This window comes from Crocodylus siamensis, chromosome 11 (genome assembly GCF_052110815.1).
Source record: "Crocodylus siamensis isolate JL-2025a chromosome 11, ASM5211081v1, whole genome shotgun sequence".
NCBI lineage: Eukaryota > Metazoa > Chordata > Crocodylia > Crocodylidae > Crocodylus > Crocodylus siamensis.
Genome location: NC_143405.1, coordinates 27675045 through 27692171, shown reverse-complemented (window position 1 = coordinate 27692171; position 17127 = coordinate 27675045). Strand labels below are relative to the sequence as shown.

Below are 17127 nucleotides of genomic sequence, written 5' to 3'. Positions count from 1 at the left end.
ATCAGGCACAAAGTAATATCCTTAAAAAGTCAAATGTGCCAACAACACCTCCCCTATCAAGACAATTACAGCTTCTGGAACAGCACTTTAGATAACTGCAACAATGTAGCAGTGCTTACACAGGCTTATTATCCCCTCCTAATTACTTCCAACCTCTGTTAGGGGGGCTGTCAAGTGTATAGATGGTGTATATCCAGTGCCCCCTGCCATGATAGTCAATGATATTCTATTAATCCTTAATCCTAGCTGAAATTTGATTCAAACTGTAGGATGCAAATTAGTTAACATGGTTTAGAAAATGTTGAGCACATCTACAAATGGGCTTGTTGCCTAAACCTAAATCTTATTTACTGTATGCAACATCACCTCAACCTCTAACTTTCAACATCTGCTCTAATATTCCCAAAGTAAAAATTAGAGAGGGTCAAGGAAAGGCACTGCACCAATCCCAAAATAATTGTTCTGGAGCACATCACTTTCTAAGCAGCTAGCAAATGCCTCCTTGCCTGTAACTCCTTGTTATTTAAGTACTGTGCTCCAATCTAGCCATTCCTGTGCATAAGACACAAATTTTATCCAGTATAAGTAACTACTGTTGCTGTCTGAACAAATTAAAAGCTTTTTCTACCACAATTATAAATATTTAGTCACAGTAACTCCTAGGGAAGGGAAGGAAGAAATACATTTCCTCAGACCTTGCACCTTCGCTGCGGGTAGGAGCACAAGGCAGAAGACAGTTCCTGAACAGGTCTCTGTCCTGAATGTGAGACTCTAAACCACTGATGAACTGCTGCACAACCTGCAAAGACAGACAGACAAGTCACCCACAACTGAGTAGATGTCATGATGACACTACTGTGCATATGATGAGAGGGGAAGGGGTTTTTTTTGTCAACATAGCCCAAAAGTCCCAACTCTATCCAGCTGGATAGGAGCCTTTGGAAAAAAACAAAATAGGGGAGGAAACACTTTGGTTGTATAATCTAAGAGCCTGCAAAAGGAGATACTGGCTCCTCTATTAGTTCACATGAAGGTATAGCTACATTGACACCACACTGCTCTCAAGGCTGCCTCCAAAAATAAATCTTGACTATCCATTCCCCACACTCCCAAACTAGAATTGTACTGATGAAATCATGAGAGACAGATGTCAAAAGTGGAAGTGGTGGGCTCCCCAAGGCATTCTCACCATCTCGGGTCCAGTTTTGGAGCGTGAGGAATAGGTGGCTGGGAACCTATTTTTAGTGGCAGCCTTGAAGACAGTTGAGAGCCAGTGAAGATGCACTGTAAGGGGACAACTTAACAGTTCTTTCCTTGTAATTCAAAGGGCCCAGTCCCAGCTGCAACCTTATGTTGTGCAATCCTATCCAACAAAGAGCAGATCCGAAAAACATTTGGAATGTTAGGACAAATGGTCTCAAGCACATATTGGGTGGTACGGCCATGTGAAGTGGCACCGTTCCATTTTGACTTGTGTTTCAACGCTGTTTTGATGTTTAGCCCATAGGCTATAATAGGGAAGCTCGAAACAGCCTCTCTCATCCGGCATGCACATCAGGAGCCTGCAGCCCTGGGAGGACTGCGGGAGCTGTGCCAGTCCTCCCAGGGTTGCGGCCCCAGATCTGCCTGCCACATGAGGGAGGGAAGCCGGGTGCTGCCACCTGGGACCAGGGAGCTGGGGAAGGGAACTGAGCCCAATTGCTCAGAGTTCCCCTCCCCAGCCCTACAATCACGCTGAGGAAGGCAACTCAGCCCAGCAACTCAGTGCGATTGTAGCGATGGGGAGAAGCCCAGCTAGGCTGAGTTGCCTTCCCCAGAGCGATCAAAGGGATGGGAAGGGGAACTGAGCAATTGGACTCAGTTTGCTTCCCCAGCCTCATTGCAGCACTGGGGAGGGAAACTGAGCCCAGGCTCAGTTCCCTTCCCCTGCACTGCGATCAGCTTCCCACAGCCTGGCTGTGGCAGGCAGAGAGAGCCACATGGGGCTGCCGAGCCTCTGAGAGCGCAGCCCTGGTTCTCCCATCTTCCACTACCTGGCTGCTTCAAAACATTTTGAAACTTTTGAAATGTTTCGACTAGCCTTGTTTTTTTTCAAGGCTGTTTCGAAGCCCTTCATTTCATTTCAGTTTTGATGTTTTGAGCTCAAAATGAGTTGAAAAAGTGTCAAAACAAAACAGCTGGTGAAATTTCACACAGCCCTATTGGGTGGCACTGTTTGGAGAAAAGCAAGAGAAGCCCTTAAAAACTGAACATGTTCAGAGGTTGACAACTCCACTGCTGTCAACTACACAAACAGTTAGCTACTGAACAAAAAACTTAAAAGATAAATTTCCATTAAGAATTTAAGCAATTGACCTGCCCTTCCTCCTCCAGTGGTGTATCTGTCTTTTTGCACCTGTTGGATTTCCTGGCTTCTCAATCCCTACTTTCCTGCCGTGTACATACAAAAGGATGGAGCCAAAATGGACAGGGTAAAAACCTCGGCCATGGTGATGCATGGAAAATGCTTGTTCTCAGGTTTATAAAAGGCAATTTTATCAATGTGTGTGCTGGGGCTCATTTGATAGGTGCACATGCACCAACCATTTTGGTGCCCACTGAGTCAGATATGACAGTTCAAGAAAGATGGAACTGGCGGACAATATGAGCAGAGCAAAGAAAACAAGTGTCACATCATCTGTGGAACTAGTGTAAGAATGACAGAGGAGTCTGAGAAGAAGAGGCCAAAAGATAATTTGTTCTGAAGGAGGAGGCAAGAGGGTGGGGACTTGGTGGATACAACTGGAGATAGCTGTATTTGAATGCCATGTCTGACACATTCTGAATTACCACCTTTTAGTCTATGCTAACAGCCTGCTAGAATAGGTAGTCCCCACAGTCATGTACTGTACAAACTATCCTCTCCTAAAATTTTTGGTGTCAGCTACATACATGTGGATAGAAGGGGTGTTTCTTCAGCATCTGAGAGAGCTTCTTTTGAAAAGTTGCTTGATCCACAGCTAAGAAGAAAGTGTAAAGAACATAAGAAGTAAATAACCAAAGACAAACATTTTACTAACATAAACTGCATAATATTTTATCAAACACAAATTGATTTGCATATTATAGGAAGCCATCCACTGGCATTTATGAGCTCCTATCCAGAATGCTCAGTTAAACAAAAACCTGAAATAATCAAAAAGCCCCTCCTTCTTCCAACTTCTGCTTCCTGCTCCTGTCAATGGGGAGGGGAAGGCATAGCCTGCAGGAGCCAAATAATCTGCATAGAAGGCAGCTGGGTGGAGAGAGACAAAGGCCCAAGCAGCATGCAGCCCCTGGCTGTTCAGAAGTCAGACAGCCCTGCAGCAGCCAATAAAGGGATCCACTGAAGGGAAATTACATCTTGCATCCTGAAGATAGTGAGCCTGGATTGCTCCAGACAAAAAGTAATAAAGAAAACACTTAACTTTTGACCTATGCAGCAACAACATTTCTGGCAGCTTAGTTCAGAACAGGAAAAAAGGTTGTTTTGAAATAGCCAAATCACTTCCCCAAACCTGCTGAAAGCTGTGGCTAACCTGATAGAGGAAGGGAAGTAGGGGGCTTTCCTTTAACAGTTTGCTGCTTCTGTGCTCCTACTTCTACAGCTAAACGCTGTAAAAGTACAAACAAAATCCTACTTCATCCTTTCTGTATTGAATTAATAAGAACATTGAGGAAAAATCTTTCAACTATCTTTATTACTTTATCTCATTCCATACCTCTCTATATAGTAACAATTCCTCACTGTTCTGCACAGCCTGTACATGGGTATATAAAAAGCAGAATTGAAGTGATTGTGGAATGCATTAGTAAATGTGTGGCAATCAAGACAGAAGTTTGTACTGAACATCAAAGAAAAATAAAGACATAATAGCTACCTTATGCTCTGAGCATTAACCAGCAAGAATGGAAAAGTTAAGGTTAACCTTAATGTAGGCACTACCTGAACTGAGTGCTTTACTGTGCAGCCCTAATCTTCCGCACATACACTACTACTAAGTGGAATAAATGCTAAATCCATACCAATTTCATTCTGGCTTTCCCCAGTTTTCAGTGTAATTCCTGCTTTTCTCAGCATTTCCACCAGTACACCATCATCTTCCACCACTCCATCTTGGGCAGGGGGCTTTTTGTTATCAGAGATCCGAGACTTTTTTGCTTCTAAGAAAACAAGGCCATTTATTGTAACCAAGAGATGCAAAAAGCAGTGCAAATCTTTAATACAGGTAAACAGTTCAATATTAGCATTCCCCCAAGAAATTCAGTAAAAATTGTCGTACTGGAACAATTTTAGAGTTAAACACTTTGGAGTTCTCTCTGACAGTGGTAAATTGCCAACATAAGAGAAATATATACAACTCTCATAAAGCACTTACTTGTGCACAATCAGACCCAAGAGAAAGATCTTTTTGACCTATCCAGGTATCTGAGTTAATACCACAATTTATAGTCAGAGGCTTACCCCTAATGCCAGCCTTCGTAATGAATTACTATTGTTGTATCATACAAGAACTTTTACAGGCACATACAAGAGGCACACTGCTGATCCAAAAAGCTTATCCTCAAGTTAACCTCAAAGAAGACTTTTTGCCAAACGTACCTGGTAACTCTATAATTGGACTCTCCCCACGAGCATCAGATTTGGACAATTTTCGTTTTGAAACCATGGCCACAAAATAGTTGCTGTAAGCTATATTACAACAGTGAAAAAACAATTAAACAGGCAAAGAGAGATAAACGTTTGCTCTAGAATTCTTAAACAAATCTAAAGCAAATAAATAACACCACATAGTGAAGAAAGTGCAGAAATGCAAATTACCTTCTCAGAGAATGCCAAAACTGTCTGCTTAATCAATGTTATTTTGCATTCTGTATTACTCTGCTGATCAGACAAAGAAAGAACACCACCACCTACATTATACAGCACAGGTTGTCGTGTTTTCTAAAAGGCAGTTTACATGTATAGTAGGAAAAAAAAGGCAGTCACAGTGAGCTGTGATGAGTCTGCTACATACGTTGCAGACAAAGTTGCCTGTATTTGGCATGGCTTGACGACCACCGTTTTTGCTGTAGTCAGAATTTAGGGTTGAAGAAGCCAATGCACGGGATGTGTTGGTGGGGGGGATGGGAGGGAGTGGGGCAGGGAACCAGTTGTGGGCTGCACCTGTTCAAATCCTGACTTATAAGAACCAGCCACAGAAGACCACTGCTAGTTAAGGTAGTTAATGATCCCTTTGGGAGGGCAGGTTGCTGAATATCTTAGATCTGCAATTGTTCAGGCTCTATTCAAGAAACCATAGCCTAATGCTGACTCCCCAGCCAGTTATCGCCATGTCTCCAACTTCTCCTTTTTGATGAGCAAGTGGTCACCTGATTCTTCAAATGCATCAGGGATGCCATCAGTTTCATGGACACTTGTCGATCTGGCTTTCATCCTACATATAGCATAGAAACTACACTCCCGGTCTTAGGCGACGAACTACACCTGGAGATCAAAAAAGGAAACTATGCCCTACAGATCTTACTCAGCCTTTCAGTGCCCTTTCATACAGTTGACCATCAGTTGCTGATAACGCATTTACATCACCCTTTGGGTATTGCCGGACAACTCTGCACTGGTTCTGCTCTTTCCTAGCAGGGTGCCACCAGAGGGTAGTGACAGGCAAGTGTTCATCATTCCCTCAGAACTTTTCTTCTAGGTTTTTTGAGGGTGTCAATAAGGAAGAGGGTCAAGTCAATCCAAAAAAAGCCTTTGACAAGGTCCCCCATCAGAGGCTCTTAAAGTTATGAAAGTCACACAATTACAGGAAACATTCAGTTGTGGATTAGAAATTGGCTCAAAAATAGAAAGCAGAAAGTAAATATGAATAGTCAGTTTTCAGGATGGAAAGAAGTAACCAGCTGGGTTCCCCCGGGAACTGTGTTGGGACCAGTGCTGTTTAGCACATTCATAAATGATCTGAAAAGGTAGCCAAATTTCTGAATGACTCAAAATTATTCAGTGATAAAGACCGAAGCAGACTGTGAGGAACTACAGAAGGATCCAGCACAACTGACTGAACAGGCAACTAAATGGCAGATGAATTTCAACACAGATAAGTGTAAAATGATGCACCAAAAATAACCCAAACTATTAATATTGGCAATCCCTCAAAGTCAAGGATGATTGTTTTCTATGACTGGCTTATTTGTGGGTCCAAAGATGGGGCCAATTCAGGATCAACAAGCTCTGCTACAACTCGGACATGTTTTTTCACACCAGATGTTCTCATAAATAAACTGACGGACTGTGATGTAGATGATTACACGGTCAGGTGGATGGCAAAATTGGCTTACGGGTCACATCCAGAGAGTGATAGTGGACGTGTTGATATTGACTTGGAAAGATGTAGGCAGTGGAGTCCCACTAGGCTCGGTCCTTGGACCAGTGCTATTCAATGTCTTCATCAGTGACTTGGACAAGAACGTGGAGAGCACCCTGTCCAAGTTCACGGACTATACCAAATTATGGGGCAAAGTTAATACACCAGAGGGTAAGAAACGGATCCAGGCAGATCTGGACAGGTTGGAAAAATGGGCAGAATGAAATAAGATGCAGTTCAACAAAAAGACAGGTGCAAAGTGCAAAAAGAACCACCAACACACTTCCAGGCTGGGGGGATGACCTTCTCAGCAGCACAGCAGTGGAAAGGGATCTCGGAGTCATAGCTGACTCCAAGATGAACGTGAGTTGTCAATGTAATGAAGTGATCAACAAGGCTGACCACACTTTATCATGCATTAGCAGATGCATGACAAACAGGTCCAGGGAGGTGATGCTTCCCCTCTCCGTGGCACTGGTGAGGCCATAGCTGGAGTACTGCATCCAGTTTTGGGCACCGCACTTCAAGAGGGACACAGAGAATCTCAAGAGGGTTCTGAGGAGGGCCACTTATATGGTCAGAGGTCTGCAGGCAAGGCCTTACAAGGAGAGACTGCGGGACCTAGATCTCTTCAGCCTTCCCAAGAGAAGGCTGAGAGGTGATCTTGTGGCTGCCTATAAATTCATCAGGGGAGGGCAGCAGGGAATAGGAGATGCTCTATTTACTAGGGCATCCCCTGGAATAACTAGGGACAATGGCCACAAATTGACAAAGAGCAGATTTAGGTTGGACATTAGAAATAACTTCACAGTAAGGGTCATTAGAACCTGGAATGGGCTTCTAAGAGAAGTGGTGCTTCTCCCCTACCTTGGGGGTCTCCAAGAGGAGACAGACAAGCACCTAGCTGGAGTCATCTGACCCCAGTGTTCTTTCCTGCCCAAGGCAGGAGGTCGGACTCGATGACCTATGACGTCCCTTCTGACCCTAACTTCTATGAATCTGAGTGGCTCTAAATACCTGATTTAGTGTGCAACACATTGTTTCTGCTGCTCCCACTTTTCTGTTTCCTATTGTTGTCCTAAGTTTTCAAAGTACCAAGATCCTTGCAGAAGACTCATCTTCTATTTAGGGCAGTCCTGGGTGATAGTCTCCCATGACTTGAAGTTGATGTCATATTTTTTCAAGTGGGCCTCCAGGACATCCTTGAAGCACTCTCTCTGCCCTCTTCCTGAGCATACACCTCAACTGAGCTAGGAGAATAAAACTTTCTTTAGGAGTCTGGAGTCAGACACCTGGATGACAGCGAAGTTAATGTTGGATGATCATCGCCTCAGTGCTCATGGTGTTTGCTTGTGAGAGGACAATATTGTTGGTGCATCAATCTTTCCACTGGATTCAAAGGATTTTCCATAGAAATGTTGATGGTACTTCCCCAGCGACTTGAGATGTCTCCTGTATGCCATCCCCATCTCAGTTCTACACAGTTAGGCGGAGATCATGATTGCGTGATAAACCAGTGAGTTTAGTTTCAGATTTGATGTTGCAATCTGTGAATACCCATTTCCTCAGGCATCTGAAGGCTACACTTGCACATTTGAGGCAATATTAGATTTTGTCAATGTTAGCCTTCTGCAAGAGTTGGCTTCCAAGGTACAGGAAGTACTCAATGTTCTTCAGTCTCACCGTGAATATGAATTACCAGAACTGGGGGCTCCAATTAAGAGCTTGTTGATGGAGGACCTTACTCTTCTCAGTGTTAAGCATCTGTCCCACTTGCTTGTATGCCTCAGTAAACAAGTCAACAATTACCTGAAGATCTGCTCCCACATTAGCACATGCTATATAACATCATCACTGTACTGGAGCTTGATAACTAAGGTCAGGGTGGTCTTGGTTTTGGCTCGGAGTCAGCTGAGATTAAAAAGCTTGGCATCCATTCAGCAGTTTAGCTCCACTCTGGCTGGTAGCTTGTTGGTGGTCAGATGTAGCATCACGGTGAGAAATATCAAGAAGAGTGTTGGAACAATGATGCAGCCTTACATAAATACTGTCTTAACCTCTAAAGCAGCAGTTCCCAATCTGAGGTACGGGTACCACCAACGGTATGCAGACAACCTGTCAGTGGTACATGTTAACAGATTAATTATAATTATATGACAAAAATTTGCTGGTGGTACTTAAGGTTATATTATTTGAAGTTGGTGGTATGCAATCTGTCAGAGTTTGGGATCCACTGCTCTAAGGGATCTGTGATAGATCTGTTACTAAAAACCACCACTTGCATACTGTCATGGAGCAGACAAAGAATGGTGACGAATTTTGGTGCACATGCATACTTTAGAAAGATCCTCCACAGAGCTTCTGAGTTAACAGAGTCAAAGGCTTCTATGGAGGTCAAAGAAAGCCATGTAGAGAGATTTATGTTGTTATTGGCATTTTTCCTGCAGCTGGTAAGCTGTGGAGATCATGTCAGTCATGCCTCTTGATGTCCTAAACCCACACTGAGATTCTGGAAGGAACTCTTCAGCAAGTGGAAGGAGACAGTTCAGGACGGTTCTCACAATGATCTTTCCTGTGGTGGACAGCAAAGCAATCCCTCTATACATTTCCACAGTTGAACCCATCTCCTTTCTTGAAGATTGTCAGGATCATGTTATCCCCGAGGTTATCTGGGATTTTCCTCATCATTCCAGATCCTTATGGCGAGAGCATGGAACTGTCATATGAGCTCCTCTCCCTCTGCTTGAAGATTTTGGCAGGGATTCCATCAGCTCCAGATGCCTTGTCATTCTTCATCTGCTTGATGGATTTCCTCACTTCATCAAGAGTTGGAGGGAATCCAGAACTGTCTCTGACTGGGTGTTATGGCATGGACTTGAGAACACTCATCAACGACTGTCTCTCAGTTGAAAAGGTCTTCAAAATGATCCTTCCAATGGGTGTTGATGGCTCCCCTTTCCTTGGTCAGGTCTCCCCCATCCTTAGATCTCAAGGGGTTTGGTCCTCGAGTGCTCAGACCGTAGATTGCTGAGGTGGCACAAAAAAACCTGCACATATTGTGGATGTCAGTAAGATGTTGAATCTCCATCATCTTGTCCTCGCACCATCTGTTCTTCTTCTTGTGGGTCCTCCTTTAGACCTCTGCCTTGGCTTGTTGGTCATTCAATTTCTTTTGCTTAGAGCTGGTGTCATTCTGCCAAGCACAAATGGTCTGGGCTTACAGTCAATCAACAACTGGATCTCCCAGTCATTCTGATCAAATCAGTCTTGAGGTTTTCTGGTAGAGAATCCAAGTGTCTCTTCACAGGCACTGAATGAGGGTGGACTTGAAGACACTCCAAGCACTGCCTACATCCTCCCATTGTTGTTGATTGTAATTTGCCAGTTTTTCATTGAGGCACCATGGAAGAGGACTTGCTTGATTGGGTCCTTGTGTCCTTTGATGTTGATCTTCCATTGACACTGCTTCTGCTGCAGGCATCACTTGGGAGCCAGTTTGAGCTGACATAACCAAGCAAATGAGTCAGTGATCAGTCCAGTAATCGTCAGCATAACTTGGGTGATAGGGACATCTTTGCAATCCTGGGCACAAACAATGACATAGTCAATCTGGTGCCAATGCTTAGATCACAGGTGCTGCCATGATGTCTTGTGCCTGTTTCTCTAGTGAAACAGGGTGTTGGTGATGGTGAGTCCATGTTCGGTATATTTGGCAAGAAGAGAATGCCATTTTCCCCACTCCTTCCTTGTCGTTCCTTGGTTCCGTTCCAGAGGCCTCATAGATTCATAGACATTAGGGCTGGAAGGGAGCTTAGAAGATCTTAGAGTCCAGCCCTCTGCCCCAGGGGCAGAAAGTCAGCAGGGTCGTAGGATCCCAGCAAGATAAACATCCAAATGTCTCCTAAAGAAGTTCAAAGTAGGTGCTTGAACCACCTCCAGCAGCAGTCTATTCCAAACCTTGGGGGCTCGGACAGGAAAGAAGTTCTTCCTTATGTCCAGCCTGAAACGGTCATGTAGGAGTTTGTGACCATTCAATCTTGTCATTCCTTGGGGCACTTTGGTGAACAGACATTCCCCCAGATCTTGATGAACACCCCTGATAAATTTATAGGTGGCCATCAGATCACCCCTGAGCCTGCGCTTTTCCAGGCTGAAGAGTCCCATAGCTCTCAACCTCTCATCATACGGTCTGTTTTTCTGACCTCTGATCATGCGTGTGGCTCTCCTCTGGACTCTCTCAAGCTTCTCCACATCCTTTTTGAATTGTGGAGCCCAAAACTGGACGCAGTACTCCAGCTACGGCCTCACCAAGGCCAAGTACAATGGGACAATGACGTCCTGGGATTTGCTTGAGAAGCATCTATGGATGCAAGCCAACGTTTTGCTTGCTTTACTAGACGTAGCATCACATCACAGTTTGAGTCTCTTCCAACTCTGGCATTGAAATCGCAAGCAAAATAAGTCTGTCTTCCTCCAGAACATCAGAAAGCACTTAGGCAAGGTTGGCATCGATTTCCTCCTTGGTTTCGTTGGCAGCATCAAGATGGGGCATACACACTAATAATAGGGGCATAGTGGCTCACTACCAATTTAAGATAGAGTCATGAGATACCTATTAATTGTGACAGAAAACTCATTGGGTAGATTTGAGTTCATTCTTAATGGCAAAACCAACTCCATAAAGTAAGCATTCTCATTCCTGCTTACCCTTTCAAAAGAGGGTATAGCTACCTCCTTGTTCTTTGAACTGCCCATCTCCCACTTGCTGGGTCTCATTCTGTGCAGCAATGTTAATGTGTCATCCGAATTCTTGAGCCGTGATGGTGCAGCGCTCAGTGTATTCACTCCATGAGGGTCTTGATGTTCTGGGTCCTGAAACTGATTGTATGTCTTGGTTGATTTCAACTACAGTAAAGGTGATCTCATGGGATACTGTTATCCAGTCAGAAACAAGGTAGGCAGACTCTGTTTAGGCATCTTTTCTAGCCCCTCCCCATGTGGGATGAGCACAGCAGATCCTGAAGAGGGCTGCTCAGTCACAGTTACTGCAATCTTGCCTCATCCAAGTGTTAGACAACCTTCTTGTAACTGCTACCTTTGTGCCAGTTCAGGACTAGGAGTTTCCAGGCATCACAATCCTGCTCACTAGCTGGTCACTGAAGGGCTTGGAAAATGTGCTAAAAAGCCATTTTCATGGAAGACACTTGTGCATGATTTCTTTTATCATGGAGTTGCTGCACATTAGCTTCGTTAGATTAAGGTCCCATTCTGTAAAGAACCACGTGGAAGCTGATGTACAGAAGTTTCTCCCCAATAAAACAAATCACACATAATCATCTTCCATGAAAACAGCTTTTCCAGCAACCTGGGATGGCCCTATGGACAAGTGCTACTGAGCATGCAGAGCTGTCCTGAGACCCAGCGCATCCGCAGGTGGCAGATAGTGGAATGACCTTCAGGGAAGATTAGCTGAAAAATAAGCAGGGGTAACTGATGATAAGCAGCATGGCGAAGTGCCACCATGATGTTGGAGACACAGGGGACGGAGCGAGGGAGGGAGAAGCTGGGCAGCTGTGGCTGAGGGGGGGGAAGAGAGGAAGCAGTGGGCCTGGGCCAACCCAGGGGTGGAGGAGGGACAGGAGGAGCAGGCTCAAGGCTGATGCGGGGGAAGGGGCATGGGGAGGAGGGGGCCCAGGCCCAAGGGGGAGAGGAGACCTGCTCCTCCCCTCCCCCGACCTCTACGGAGCCGGAGCAGTGGGACAACCCCGCTGCTCCCTGCCAATCTCTACTACAGGTTGGCTTCTCCCCCTGCTTGGTTTCACTCCTTCTCCCCCCATGCCAACATTGGGCCCACGCCCACTCCTCCCCTCCCCTCCCCCCATCCCCACCACTGCCGCCACAGCATGCGTGCTCCTCCCCACACCTGCATCGGGCCAGCTCCTCCCCCCGCTGCTGCCACGTTGGTCCTGCAGGCAATGATGGAGGGGGAGAAGAGTGGTCCGAGGCAAGCACTGGTGGCCTTGCCCTCCCCGCAGCATCCCAACCCCACCACCACCACCGCACCAGCCCTGCAGGCAATGACGGAAGAGGTGGAAGAGGCAATCTAAGGCGAGCACCAGTGGCTTTGCCCCCCCTCAGCATCCTGACCCCACTCCCGCTCCTGCACCACCACTGGCACCATCAAGGTGTCCCCCCAATACCCCCATCCCGCTCCGTCATCACCACCTGCAGGGAGCAGGGTAGGGGGGCTGTGCTTGCTTTTTGACAGTGGTGGCACGGGGCAGGGGTGAAATGCTGGGGGGGGGGGGGGCAAGGCCACCTGCACTCACCTCAGAACACCCCTCCCCCCTTCTGTCATTGCCTGTAGAGCTGACATGGCAGTGGTAGGGGGAGGAGCGGGCCCAATGCAGGTGGGGGGAGAAGTGGACATGCCGCAACAGCAGCAGCAGAGATGGGGGGGAAGGGAGGAGTGGGCCTGGGGCCAACATGATGGCGGGGGAGGAGGAGTGAGCCCGAGCAGGGGGAGAAGTCGATCCAACGTGGCAGTGGTGGGGAACAGCAGGCCCAGTCTGGCTCTATGTGGCAGTAGCAGGGGGAGGGGAGGAGGAGGCCTCATCCCCACCTTGAGCCTGGTCCCACTTCTCCCCCATGCCCCCTCCCCCACATCAGCCCCTTCCCTGCTCCTCCCCATTCCTCCGCCACCACCAAGTCAGCCCAGGCCCACTGCTCCCCCTCCCACCGCTGCAGCCTGGCACTCCCCCACAATCGGTCCTGGGCCCGCTCCTTCCCCCCTCACCACTGTAGCTGGCAGAGGGTGTGGCGGGCCTGGACCCCAAGCAGCAAGAGGGAAGCGGGGAACAGCCCAGTCTGGGGGGCGGCAGCATGGGGCTCTGTCCCCGCCCACTCCCCCCACATCATTCTTGATGGGCAGTTGGCTAGTATATCAATTAAATCTTATTTTCAACTGATACCTATAGACACACACACACACACACACACACACACACACACACACACACACATTTTGGTGTTTCATTTTAATCATAGAAAAATGCATATTTGGGGGGCTTTAATAAGAGAATTTGAAATTTTTAAACAGAGAAAACCAGGATTTCTGCTGATCATCAGGGATCCTGGTTTTCTCTGACAAAAAAATACAAATTCTCTGACAAAAAAAATTGCAAGTTCTCTGGTAACTCCCCCCCCCAAAATCTATTATTAAAATCAAAAGCCCCCTGCAGCCCCACCCCCCCCAGCCCTGCTGGTGCCCCTCACTGACCCCCAAAGCCTCCCTAGCCCTGCCAGTACCCCTCACTCATTCCAATAGCCCCCCCACCCTACTCATGCCTCTTGCTCCCCACCCGCAGCCCCTGCCCCCAGCCCTGCCAGAAGGGGCCCCCAGCTGCCAGGCTTATGGGCCCAGAGACCCAGATCTGCAGCTTCCTGCCTCCAACAGCAGGTAGCTGCAGCAGAAGCAGCATGGAGCCGGCTCCTGGTTCCCCCACAGCCCTGCCGTTGCCCCCAGCGATGACCCACAACTCTCCAGCCCTGCCAGAGGGGCCCCCAGCCTCCTGAAAGCCCTACTTACTGCACAGGCTCCAGGAGTGAAGAGTGAAGCTGAGCTAACCCAAACTGTGGCTGACTGAAAGCCTCAGGCCCCACCCTTCTCCTTCCCCCTCCCCCTCCTGGCAGGGCTAGGGGTTTCCCACCGTTTGCAAACAGTTCTTGCAGGCTGGATCTCAACCAGCCTACCAGCTTTTTGCAAAAGCAGGGAATCCATGGGTTTCTCTGCTAAAAGGAGAAATCGACATTTTTCTCTGATAAAAAGTGGAAATCCATGATTTTCTCCATTTTTCCATGGGAAATGAAAAACCCGGATCCATACTGAACACAGATGGGTTGGTCCAGGGGAGGCAATTATTTCAGACGGAGGACTGCTTACCAAGTTTTGGCAAGCCATCGAGGACCACATGGGTAGCCCCACCCCTTGACAGGTACCCCGCCCCCTTGGTTCACATTAGGGAAGTCCCACTCCCACTCCCCCCAATCCCCCTAGAAGTGGCTGTGGAAAGTGGGGGGGAAAAGGCCAGCAAGCAGATGTGCAGAGAGTAGCAACAGCTGGGCGGGAGCACAGGACCTGTGCCAGTGCACTGAAGCCAGCACCAGCAGGGCCCAGGGTGGGGCAGCAGGGGCTCTAGGGTCCGCCAGAAGGGAAAGGGGTGAACCGGCCTGGTTCCATAGAGTCCCTGCTGGCCCAGGACCCCACACTCCTGCCACCCTGCCCTGGGCCCCACCAGAGCAAACCCCACACTCGCGCCCAGCTGTTGCTGTGCTCTGCACACTCGCTCACTGCTCATTCCCCGCACCTTCCACAGCCATTTCCACAATCCTCCCTACCCTGCCATGGCCAGCCACTCCAGCACCACGTGCTTCCCAGCTGGAGTGCCAGGACCACACAAGCCAGCCCAACCCATCCAGGCCCAGCCCTGGCGACTGGGGTGATCAGTTGCAGTCCTTCCCTGCCTCCCTCCCCACTCCTTCTTATCTGTATTTCCCTTCAGGGCAGGGAGGTGGGAACAGCCCCAGGGTACCAGGTCAGAAGCCAGAGGCAGAGGCTTCTAGTTGGGCCTGGGGGTGGGGTGGGGCAGAGCTGGCCTTACTGCTTGGGGGCTGCCTAATTCTGTCATCAGCTCCCCCTGGGTCCTACTGCCCCTAGCTCCTGTCATCTCTCACAGGCCGCCAGAGGCAGATAAATAATAATTTTCTAAAAGTTTTAGAGGCCCCACGAGCTGCATAGAATGGCCTGGCAGGCCAGATCCAGCCTGTGGGCCATATTTTGCTGGGCTAGTGTCATGTCTCTAAAAACCAAACGGTCCAAAGTTTGTGGTAGCACATGAAAGGGCCACATTTCTAGTGGCATTAAGAGCCTGAACGCAAGACTTCCAATTTATGGAACCATAAACTCCAGCATGGACATTTACCCAAGTACAGAACTTTTTACACTACCACCACAACATCAGTAGCAGCAGCAGAATCCCTTGCCCCAGGTCACTTGAAGATTTCCAGTAAGGAAGCTCCAATACCACACTATTGAATTTGTGATGAAATTCACTCCTACTTGATTTTATTTATGTGGTCATTGCAATGTTATTCAGGTGGCTGTTGCTGCAATTACAGCAAATTGTCACCGCCTATTTTTTCCTCAATGGGAGTCCTGCCTGAAAGCAGATTTTCAGAAAATGCACAAAGAGGGTAGACTAGAAACACATAAGACTGTCACTAGTTTTATAGGCAAGAAAGTACTTTTAGATCAAGTCTGAAACTCCATACACCACAGGCCCCTAAATATCATACAGACTAGGATCATTCCCTGTATTTGGCTAAAGCACATCTTCCAGAAAGGCATTCAACCCACACAATTAAGAAGTCTTTTGGTACACAGTACCTATGCACTGCAACAAAATCACCTCTTAATTTCTTTGATAAATAATCAGAACTAAGCCCTTCAAGTCTAGAAGACATTTTCTCAAAACCTAAAATCATTCTTGTGGTGCTTTTCTGTGCCCTCTTCAATTTTTCAATACCCTTTAAAAAATGTGGTCACCAAAATTAGATATCAAGATAGTAATCACATCAGTAATGTGACAGCCAGAGATTAGTCACCACATTCTGCCTACTTACTATTTCCCTTGACATACATGTGAGGGTCACTTCAGTACAGCATTGGACTGGGGCCTCATGCTGAGTTACTTGTTCGTTACGCCCCCTACTCTGTGTTTGTATTAACTTTCACAGATTTCATAGACATTAGGGCTGGAAGGGACCTCGGAAGATCATCAAGTCCAGCCCCCTGCCCAAAGGGCAGGAAGTCAGCTGGGGTCATAGGATCCCAGCAAGATAAACATCCAATTTGCTCTTAAAGGTGTTCAGTGTAGGTGCTTGAACCACCTCCGATGGCAGGCTGTTCCAGACCTTGGGGGCTCGGACAGTAAAGAAATTCTTCCTTATGTCCAGCCTGAAATGGTCTTGCAGTAGTTAATGACCATTCGACCTTGTCAGCCCTTGGGGCGCTCTGGTGAACAGACGTTCCCCCAGATCCTGGTGGTCACCCCTGATAAACTTATAGGTGGCCATCAGATCACCCTGAGCCTGTGCTTTTCCAGGCTAAAGAGCCCCATGGCTCTCAGCCTGTCCTCATAAGGTCTGTTTCCCAACTTCAGTAACTGCGAGCGATTGGAATGTATGGAGTGATCTGTCAACAGAAAGGGGCTGCTAGAGTAGGTGCCTTCACTTGTCAGTAGTTCCCAATGAGTAACACTGGCAACTTTAGAACCTGGGTTTTAGATTCGAGCTCCGCAGTGTACAAGGTCCTACTCTAATAAACTGAAAGAGTCCAAGAGCCACAGGGGAAGTTTGCGTATGTGGCTCGGGCTGCAGACAGCCCAGGTCTACGAGACGTGTATCTCGACAGCCCGCCTGCCCCAAAGAGCAGCGAGGATGACGGAACAGTCACTCGTCCCTTGCAGCCGCCCGGTCCCTGCCCTTCCCGGACAGCCGCAAGCCCCACAGGCTTCACCGCCGGTGACCTCCGCATCCCGCGACAAGCACTTCCCGCCATCGCGGCCCCGCAGGCTGCTGCCGCGAGGGAGAGGTGAGCCGCGCCGCACCTACCGCTCGCGCTCACAAGAGTCGAATTTCCCGCCAGGTCATGGCTGCTGTCGCGTTATGATGACGCAGTTCCTGT

At 47.8% G+C, this 17127-nt stretch overlaps 1 protein-coding gene across 3 annotated transcripts in view; it reads right to left on the bottom strand.

Moving 5' to 3' along the window:
* Positions 1 to 17120, bottom strand: part of FANCD2 (FA complementation group D2) — a 170659-nt gene extending 153539 nt beyond the window's left edge. Inside the window, exons 1-5 of one of the 3 annotated variants that reach the window (XM_090021350.1) lie at positions 17055 to 17120; positions 4622 to 4711; positions 4045 to 4182; positions 2932 to 2999; positions 696 to 799 (exon numbers count right to left, since the gene is read on the bottom strand). In XM_090021350.1, the coding sequence (XP_089877476.1) occupies positions 696 to 799; positions 2932 to 2999; positions 4045 to 4182; positions 4622 to 4688 (377 nt within the window). In that variant the 5' untranslated portion in view covers positions 4689 to 4711; positions 17055 to 17120. Of the gene's footprint in view, positions 1 to 695; positions 800 to 2931; positions 3000 to 4044; positions 4183 to 4621; positions 4712 to 11090; positions 11256 to 17054 lie in introns of those variants that run through there. The other 2 variants (XM_090021352.1, XM_090021351.1) reach the window with 2 other exon arrangements.
* Between the last annotated feature and the right edge of the window lie 7 nt (positions 17121 to 17127).